Here is a 9,941-nt window from a genome sequence, read left to right on the forward strand (position 1 = left end):
ACATTGATTATAAAATACTGTTACTGACCTATAAAGCACTAAATGGTCTCGCGCCGCAGTACCTGAGCGATCTTTTAGTCTTTTATGATCCGCCACGCCTACTCCGATCAAAGGGTGCTGGTTACTTGGTAGTACCTCAAGTAGCAAAGGCTACAGCAGGGGGCGGAGCTTTCTCTTTCAAAGCCCCACAGTTATGGAACAGCCTTCCAATTAGTGTTGGGGATTCAGACACAGTCTCAGTGTTTAAGTCCAGGCTGAAGACACATTTGTTTAGTCAAGATTTCAGTGTATAGTTTTTCTTAGGTAAAGGAGCAGATCTGAAGGTTCATGGTCATAGAGTGTTTGGTGTACTGGGATGTTTGGATGCTGTCATCTTACCACCCTCACATGGTCACTCAGGTCACTGACTGTGAAGTGGTTGGATGCTTTATGTCCCGGGAAGCCTTCATGTCTGTGACCTTCTGGCTCTCCCTTTTAGTTATGATGTCATAGTTAGTCTTGCTGGAGTCCCTGCCTGCACTTTACACATAATTCTACACTGCCTTTAAGCATCACATGATCAGAAACTTAATATCTTTCTCGTTTTTTTCTCTGTGGAGCTATACACCCCACTCCTGAGCTCCCAGTGTTTGCCAGTTTCCAGTGTGACCACTGCCCTACCCCTGGTCGGAGTCTCGCCACTTGATGGTGCCCACTGATGCTGTGGATGGATCTGTGTGGACCAGGAGACAGCCGTGGACAGAGCCACTTGGGGACTTTCACACCATCACAGATCTGCCATTTCATCTGTCAGCTTGTGACAGCAAAGAACTAGTGTTTATAATGACCTTAGAAACTACACTGACCTAATAGTTCCTCATGGTCATTGATTTCTGTTGTAGAAAGGACATTAATCAGCTACAGTTACATTATTTACTGTTTAGTGTCACCCAAATGAGGATGGGTTCCCTTCTGAGCCTGGTTCCTCTCAAGGTTTCTTCCTCATATCATCCCAGGGAGTTTTTCCCTGCCACCGTCGCCACAGGCTTCTCATTAGGGATAAAATAAAATAAGGATAAAATAGTTTAATAATTTAATTTATTTATTTTATTTAATTTATTTTTACTTCTAGTTATTTAGTTATTTATTTTCCCCCCCTCTCCTTTCTCTGTTTATCTTCTTATTTTGCTTATCTTCAAAGCTGCTTTGAGGCAATGTCCATTGTAAAAGGCGCTATACAAATGGAATTGAATTGATATGAATTGAATTGTTTCCAGAAATGTTTCGAGCAACTGGAAAAAATAACATTCAATATACTTAAATCAATCTACATTTAAAATCCTCCTAATTGCTATTAGATTTGCTTTATTTTTCTTATTTATTACATTTCTGACCCAATGTCTGTTATTTTCGAGCTTTAGACTTTTATTCTGAAGTGTGTTTGCGGAGTCCGACATGTTGGTGTGTGTTTGTGAGTGCAGTGTCTGAACGCGTTGCTCTCCTCAAAGAGCTGAAGCAGAACTGAAACCATGAAAAGAATTAACATTACGATCAACTTTTACAACTTTGCTGGATTTTTATCCTCAGTGTGCGCTGTGATGGTTTATATGCTGTTTATTCAGACAGCTAACGCGAACCCTTCACCTGAGCCTCTTACTCAGCGTAAGTGCTTTAAACTTCAACCATAAATAAACTCAGACCGGACTGTCATGCTAACAGCTAACATCAGCTAATATCATGCTAACATCAACTAACAGGAACAGAGCAGTAACAGCCTGAGTACTTCCTTTATGTTTATTTTTTTGTTTATTGTTGTTGTTGTTGTTGTTGTTGTTGTTGTTGTTGTTGATGATGATGATGATGATGTTGATGATGTGGTTTTTGTTGTTGTTGATGATGATGTTGTTGTTGTTGTTGTTGATGATGATGATGATGATGTTGATGTTGATGATGTGGTTTTTGTTGTTGTTGATGATGATGATGTTGTTGTTGTTGTTGTTGTTGTTGTTGATGATGATGATGATGATGATGATGTTGATGTTGATGATGTGGTTTTTGTTGTTGTTGATGATGTTGTTGTTGTTGTTGTTGATGATGATGATGATGATGATGTTGATGATGTGGTTTTTGTTGTTGTTGATGATGTTGTTGTTGTTGTTGTTGTTGTTGTTGATGATGATGATGATGATGATGATGATGTTGTTGTTGTTGTTGTTGATGATGATGGTGATGTTGATGTTGTTGATGATGTGGTTTTTGTTGTTGTTGTTGATGATGATGATGATGTTGTTGTTGTTGTTGTTGTTGTTGATGATGATGATGATGATGTTGTTGTTGTTGATAATGATGTGGATGTTGTTGTTGATAATGATGTGGATGTTGTTGTTGATAATGATGTGGATGTTGTTGTTGTTGTTGATAATGATGTGGATGTTGTTGTTGATGATGTGGATGTTGTTGTTGATAATGATGTGGATGTTGTTGTTGATAATGATGTGGATGTTGTTGATGATGTGGATGTTGTTGTTGTTGTTGTTGTTGTTGATGATGATGATAATGATGATGATGTTGTTGATGATGATGTTGATGTTGTTGATGTTGTTGATGATGATGTTGATGTTGTTGATGTTGTTGATGATGATGTGATTGTTGTTGTTGTTGTTGTTGATGATGATGATGATGTTGATGTTGATGATGTGGTTTTTGTTGTTGTTGTTGATGATGATGATGATGATGATGATGTTGATGATGTTGATGATGATGATGTTGTTGATGATGATGTTGATGTTGTTGTTGTTGTTGTTGATGATGATGATGATGTTGATGATGTGGTTTTTGTTGTTGTTGTTGATGATGATGATGATGTTGATGTTGTTGATGTGGTTTTTGTTGTTGTTGATGATGATGATGTTGTTGATGATGATGTTGATGATGATGATGTTGTTGTTGATGATGATGTGATTGTTGTTGTGGTTTTTGTTGTTGTTGTTGATGATGATGTGATTGTTGTTGTGGTTTTTGTTGTTGTTGATGATGATGTTGTTGATGATGATGTTGATGTTGTTGATGTTGTTGTTGATGATGATGTGATTGTTGTTGTGGTTTTTGTTGTTGTTGTTGATGATGATGTGATTGTTGTTGTGGCTTTTGTTGTTGTTGATGATGATGATGTTGTTGATGACATGATTGTTGTGGTTTTTGTTGTTGTTGATGATGATGTTGTGATTGTTGTTGTTGATGTTTATTTTCCAGCCTGCAGTACTTTGACCAGCTGTGACTCCTGTCTGAAAAATGTCTCGGTAAGAAAGTCACACAGCGGAACTGTTTATATCACAGAAAAAAAAGTAGATTTATTAATGATGTTGTGTGTGTGTGTGTGTGTGTGTGTGTGTGTGTGTGTGTGTGTGTGTGACTCAGTGTTTGTGGTGTTACACTAATGACACCTGTACAGTTTACCCCGTGTCTCACCTGCTTCCTCCTGCATCAGTGTGTAAACTGTCTCAGGCCCGCTGGGGGGTGTGCTCAGGTAAACACACACACACACACACACACACACACACACACACATACAAAGACAATTAAAAAAGCATGTGAAATGAAGTTAAAACGGGAATTAAAGTGTGTGTGTGTGTGTGTTAGTGAACTTCGAGGCTTTGATCATTGCGATGGCCGTGTTAGTGTGTGTGGTGTTGTTGGCTGTCACTGTGTGCTGCTGCTACTGCTGTCGCCGCTGTGGACGATCGTCACGGTAACTAACACACACACACACACACACACACACAAACACACACACACACACTGCCTGCTGACCTGCCACACTTCTGTGTAAAGTTTTTTCTTCTGGTTATAGAAAATTATAAGTGTATAAAATGACAGGCTCCTCCTCCATAGACACATCGACCAATCAGAGAGCTTGGTGTGTGTGAAGTCTGAAATACATGCAGCATGTTTAAACATTTAATAAATAAACAATTTAAAAAAGTGTGTTTTTGTACATAACCTGCTTTGTGTTAAATCACACAGGTCAGATCGTATAGAGGAGGAGATCGCTTGGAAGAGGGAAAGAGACAGGCAGCTTTCAGAGGATCGGTAAGACTTTCACTTTCATTTACTCCCAGCATGAGGTTTGGAAGATGCTGTGTCCCAAACTGCACACTAGCACACTAAATAGGCACCAAGTGTAGGACTGGGGTTCAGACCTCCATGGCTGTGTCACACACACTTTTTAATAAACAGTGTTCATGTAGGGGACAGCACGGTGGCTTAGTGGTTGGCACTGTTGCCTCACAGCTAGAAGATCCTGGGTTCAAACCCAGTGATGTGGAGTTTGCATGTTCTCCCCGTGCCTGCATGGGTTTACTCCGGGTACTCCGGTTTCCTCCCACAGTTCGACAACATGTACATTAAGTTGATTGGTCATTCTAAATTGCCCATAGGAGTGAGTGTGTGTGGTTGTCTGTCTATATGTGGCCCTGCGATGGACTGGCGACCTGTCCATGGTGTACCCCTGCCTTTCACCCAATGTGTGCTGGGATAGGCTCCAGCAGACCCCCGTGACCCTAATTAGGAATAAAGTGCATATAAAAAATGGATGGATGTTCATAGGGTAGCTGAGTGTCAGTAGAGCTGTACCTTATGGTCTTTTCTGGATTGTGTGTGTGTGTGTAGGAGGGCTGAGCGCAGGGCAAGACACGATGAGATCCGCAAGAAATACGGTAAACTGCACTTTTAACAGCATGTTACTTTAATTCATTTTAATATTACGAACACTGAAAATAGAACAGAATTGTTAAGTGTGTGTGTGTTTGTCTGTCTCTATGCAGGATTGATGTCCGACTCGGATCACCCATACAGCAAGTTTGAGAATGAGTGAGATGGGACAGATGAGACAAGAAGGCCGTCCATTTACTTTTGGTCAGCAAACTCACACAGGGAATCTGATTAACCTTATCTCTTCAAACTGCAGTGTAATGTGTGTGCATGTGTGTGTGCATGTGTAGGTATGTGCGTGTGTGTATGTATGTGCGTATGTATGTGTGTGTATGTATGTGTGTGTGTATGTATGTGTGTGTGTATGTATGTGTGTGTGTGCGTAAGTGTTTTAAATTCTGCTGTGCCACTGTATGCTCTAAAAGTTTCCTAATAAATTAAAATTCTGCTTTTACACTTGATGTGTTCTGAGCTGCTTTAAATAAATAGGAAGTGTGACACACACACACACACACACACACACACACACATAGTGCATAGTTACAGTTCCTAAAGGAGGCCTTTAGCTCCGCCCCACAATTGCCAATCACTGTAAAAGGCTCAGCTCAGATTGATAGGTGAGTCAACCAATCAGCGGTGTTCTGTGTGTGTGGGCGGGGTTTATTCAGAGCGTGTGTTCCTCTCCAGATGATTATCACAGAGCGCGCGGAGGAACCAGTGGGGCTGTGCTCTCTCTATCTCTCTCTCTCTCTCTCTCTCTCTCTCTCTCTCTCACACACACTGCAACGTCTTTATAACTTATCAGAAATATATTGTTATTTTTTACTTTATTCGGTTCTTCACCGAGATGAAGTCTTTAAACCAAGCAGCTCGTGCGCTTTTGAACAAAGGCGTGTGTGAGCGCGCGAGGCGGAGAGAAGCGCTGTAAAGCCTCTTCATCACTGGACCGGTGTGCGCGCGTGCGTGTGTGTGCGCGTGCACATGTGTGTGTGATGTAGCGGCAGCTTCGGAAATAAACAACAAACAAAATGAAGAAACTTCGGAGAACTTTATCAGAAAGCTTCCGCCGCGTCGGTGAGTCTCTCTGTCTCTCTCTCTCTCTCTCTCACACACACACACACACACACACACACACACACACACACACACACACACACGCGCATTTATAAAGACAAACGTTAAATAAATGGTGTGTGTAATTTAAAGGCTTGCCATGTTGATGTAATATGTCCACTATTATTATTATTATTATTATTATTATTATTATTATTATATTTATTTATTATTATTATTTTTTAAAAAACATTTATTTATTTTTTATTTATTTATTATTACTACTACACATGAATAGTTATATGGATCACTGGTGTCACATTGTTCCACTATAGAGTTTAGCATAGTGTTTGTCATTAGAAGTTACTTTCTGTATTCAGCTCAGCAATCAGCGAAAAACAGTCTGTGTGTGTGTCTGTGTGTGTCTGTGTGTGTGTCTGTGTGTGTGTCTGTGTGTGTGTCTGTGTGTGTGTCTGTGTGTGTGTCTGTGTGTGTGTCTGTGTGTCTGTGTGTGTCTGTGTGTGTCTGTGTGTGTGTCTGTGTGTGTGTCTGTGTGTGTCTGTGTGTGTGTCTGTGTGTGTGTCTGTGTGTGAGTTTGTGTGTGTCTGTGTGTGTTTGTGTGTGTGTCTGTGTGTCTGTGTGTGAGTTTGTGTGTGAGTTTGTGTGTGTGTCTGTGTGTGTCTGTGTGTGAGTTTGTGTGTGTGTCTGTGTGTGTGTCTGTGTGTGTGTCTGTGTGTGAGTTTGTGTGTGTGTCTGTGTGTGTCTGTGTGTGTCTGTGTGTGTCTGTGTGTGTCTGTGTGTGTGTCTGTGTGTGTGTCTGTGTGTGTGTCTGTGTGTGAGTTTGTGTGTGTGTCTGTGTGTCTGTGTGTCTGTGTGTGTGTCTGTGTGTGAGTTTGTGTGTGTGTCTGTGTGTGTCTGTGTGTGTCTGTGTGTGTGTCTGTGTGTGTGTCTGTGTGTGAGTTTGTGTGTGTGTCTGTGTGTCTGTGTGTCTGTGTGTGTGTCTGTGTGTGAGTTTGTGTGTGTGTCTGTGTGTGTTTGTGTGTGTGTCTGTGTGTCTGTGTGTGAGTTTGTGTGTGAGTTTGTGTGTGTGTCTGTGTGTGTCTGTGTGTGAGTTTGTGTGTGTGTCTGTGTGTGTGTCTGTGTGTGTCTGTGTGTGTCTGTGTGTGAGTTTGTGTGTGTGTCTGTGTGTGTGTCTGTGTGTGTGTCTGTGTGTGTCTGTGTGTGAGTTTGTGTGTGTGTCTGTGTGTGTCTGTGTGTGAGTTTGTGTGTGTGTCTGTGTGTGTCTGTGTGTGTGTCTGTGTGTGTCTGTGTGTGTGTCTGTGTGTGTGTCTGTGTGTGTGTCTGTGTGTGTCTGTGTGTGTGTCTGTGTGTGTGTCTGTGTGTGTGTCTGTGTGTGTCTGTGTGTGTCTGTGTGTGTGTCTGTGTGTGTGTCTGTGTGTGAGTTTGTGTGTGTGTGTGTGTGTGTGTCTGTGTGTGTGTCTGTGTGTGTCTGTGTGTGAGTTTGTGTGTGAGTTTGTGTGTGTGTCTGTGTGTGTCTGTGTGTGTGTCTGTGTGTGTGTCTGTGTGTGTCTGTGTGTGTGTCTGTGTGTGTCTGTGTGTGTGTCTGTGTGTGTCTGTGTGTGTGTCTGTGTGTGTGTCTGTGTGTGTCTGTGTGTGAGTTTGTGTGTGTGTGTCTGTGTGTGTGTCTGTGTGTGTCTGTGTGTGTCTGTGTGTGTGTCTGTGTGTGTGTCTGTGTGTGTGTCTGTGTGTGTCTGTGTGTGAGTTTGTGTGTGTGTGTCTGTGTGTGTCTGTGTGTGTGTTTGTGTGTGTGTTTGTGTGTGTGTTTGTGTGTGTGTCTGTGTGTGTGTCTCTGTGTGTGTCTGTGTGTGTGTCTGTGTGTGTGTCTGTGTGTGAGTTTGTGTGTGTGTCTGTGTGTGTCTGTGTGAGTTTGTGTGTGTGTCTGTGTGTGAGTTTGTGTGTGTGTCTGTGTGTGTCTGTGTGTGTGAGTTTGTGTGTGTCTGTGTGTGTGTCTGTGTGTGTGTCTGTGTGTCTGTGTGTGAGTTTGTGTGTGTGTCTGTGTGTGAGTTTGTGTGAGTTTGTGTGTGTGTCTGTGTGTGTGTCTGTGTGTGTGTCTGTGTGTGTGTCTGTGTGTGTGTCTGTGTGTGTGTCTGTGTGTGAGTTTGTGTGTGAGTTTGTGTGTGTGTCTGTGTGTCTGTGTGTGTGTCTGTGTGTGAGTTTGTGTGTGTCTGTGTGTCTGTGTGTGTGTCTGTGTGTCTGTGTGTGAGTTTGTGTGTGTGTCTGTGTGTGTGTCTGTGTGTGAGTTTGTGTGTGAGTTTGTGTGTGTCTGTGTGTCTGTGTGTGTGTCTGTGTGTCTGTGTGTGAGTTTGTGTGTGTGTCTGTGTGTGTCTGTGTGTGAGTTTGTGTGTGTCTGTGTGTGTGTCTGTGTGTGTGTCTGTGTGTGTGTCTGTGTGTGAGTTTGTGTGTCTGTGTGTGTGTCTGTGTGTGTGTCTGTGTGTGAGTTTGTGTGTGTGTCTGTGTGTGTGTCTGTGTGTGAGTTTGTGTGTGTGTCTGTGTGTGTGTCTGTGTGTGAGTCTGTGTGTGTGTCTGTGTGTGTGTCTGTGTGTGAGTTTGTGTGTGTGTCTGTGTGTGTGTCTGTGTGTGAGTTTGTGTGTGTGTCTGTGTGTGTGTCTGTGTGTGAGTTTGTGTGTGTGTCTGTGTGTGTGTCTGTGTGTCTGTGTGTGTGTCTGTGTGTGTGTCTGTGTGTGAGTTTGTGTGTGTGTCTGTGTGTGAGTTTGTGTGTGTGTCTGTGTGTGAGTTTGTGTGTGTGTCTGTGTGTGTGTCTGTGTGTGAGTTTGTGTGTGTGTCTGTGTGTGTGTCTGTGTGTGTCTGTGTGTGAGTTTGTGTGTGTGTCTGTGTGTGTGTCTGTGTGTGTGTCTGTGTGTGTGTCTGTGTGTGTCTGTGTGTGTGTCTGTGTGTGTGTCTGTGTCTGTGTGTGTGTCTGTGTGTGAGTTTGTGTGTGTGTCTGTGTGTGTCTGTGTGTGAGTTTGTGTGTGTGTCTGTGTGTGAGTTTGTGTGTGTGTCTGTGTGTGTGTCTGTGTGTGTCTGTGTGTGTCTGTGTGTGTCTGTGTGTGTGTCTGTGTGTGTCTGTGTGTGTGTCTGTGTGTGTGTCTGTGTGTGTCTGTGTGTGTCTGTGTGTGTGTCTGTGTGTGTGTCTGTGTGTGAGTTTGTGTGTGTGTCTGTGTGTGTCTGTGTGTGAGTTTGTGTGTGTGTCTGTGTGTGTGTCTGTGTGTGTGTCTGTGTGTGTGTGTCTGTGTGTGTGTCTGTGTGTGTCTGTGTGTGTGTCTGTGTGTGAGTTTGTGTGTGTGTCTGTGTGTGTCTGTGTGTGAGTTTGTGTGTGTGTCTGTGTGTGTCTGTGTGTGAGTTTGTGTGTGTGTCTGTGTGTGTCTGTGTGTGTGTCTGTGTGTGTCTGTGTGTGAGTTTGTGTGTGTGTCTGTGTGTGTGTCTGTGTGTGAGTTTGTGTGTGTGTCTGTGTGTGTCTGTGTGTGTGTCTGTGTGTGAGTTTGTGTGTGTGTGTGTGTGTCTGTCTGTGTGTGAGTTTGTGTGTGAGTTTGTGTGTGTCTGTGTGTGTGTCTGTGTGTGTGTCTGTCTGTGTGTGAGTTTGTGTGTGAGTTTGTGTGTGTCTGTGTGTGTGTCTGTGTGTGTGTCTGTGTGTGTGTCTGTGTGTGAGTTTGTGTGTGTGTCTGTGTGTGTGTCTGTGTGTGTGTCTGTGTGTGAGTTTGTGTGTGTGTCTGTGTGTGTCTGTGTGTGTGTCTGTGTGTGTGTCTGTGTGTGTGAGTTTGTGTGTGTCTGTGTGTGAGTTTGTGTGTGTGTCTGTGTGTGTGTCTGTGTGTGAGTTTGTGTGTGTGTCTGTGTGTGAGTTTGTGTGTGTGTCTGTGTGTGTGTCTGTGTGTGTGTCTGTGTGTGTGTCTGTGTGTGTGTCTGTGTGTGAGTTTGTGTGTGTGTCTGTGTGTGTGTCTGTGTGTGTGTCTGTGTGTGAGTTTGTGTGTGTGTCTGTGTGTGAGTTTGTGTGTGTTTGTGTGTGTGTCTGTGTGTGAGTTTGTGTGTGTGTCTGTGTGTGTCTGTGTGTGTGTCTGTGTGTGTCTGTGTGTGTCTGTGTGTGTGTCTGTGTGTGTCTGTGTGTGTGTCTGTGTGTGTGTCTGTGTGTGAGTTTGTGTGTGTGT

The 9,941-nt window shown here is 43.1% G+C and overlaps 1 protein-coding gene across 1 annotated transcript; it reads left to right on the forward strand.

Annotated features, from left to right (window-relative positions):
- Positions 1-1,424: 1,424 nt before the first annotated feature.
- Positions 1,425-5,143, forward strand: LOC131344623 (pituitary tumor-transforming gene 1 protein-interacting protein). Its single transcript, XM_058377054.1, has 7 exons — positions 1,425-1,641; positions 3,232-3,278; positions 3,397-3,505; positions 3,619-3,727; positions 4,003-4,068; positions 4,648-4,694; positions 4,803-5,143. The coding sequence occupies exons 1-7, from the start codon at positions 1,509-1,511 to the stop codon at positions 4,850-4,852; spliced, it is 561 nt and encodes a 186-aa protein (XP_058233037.1). The 5' UTR covers positions 1,425-1,508; the 3' UTR covers positions 4,853-5,143.
- Positions 5,144-9,941: the final 4,798 nt, after the last annotated feature.

The sequence above is a fragment of the Hemibagrus wyckioides genome, linkage group LG23 (assembly GCF_019097595.1).
Source record: "Hemibagrus wyckioides isolate EC202008001 linkage group LG23, SWU_Hwy_1.0, whole genome shotgun sequence".
NCBI lineage: Eukaryota > Metazoa > Chordata > Actinopteri > Siluriformes > Bagridae > Hemibagrus > Hemibagrus wyckioides.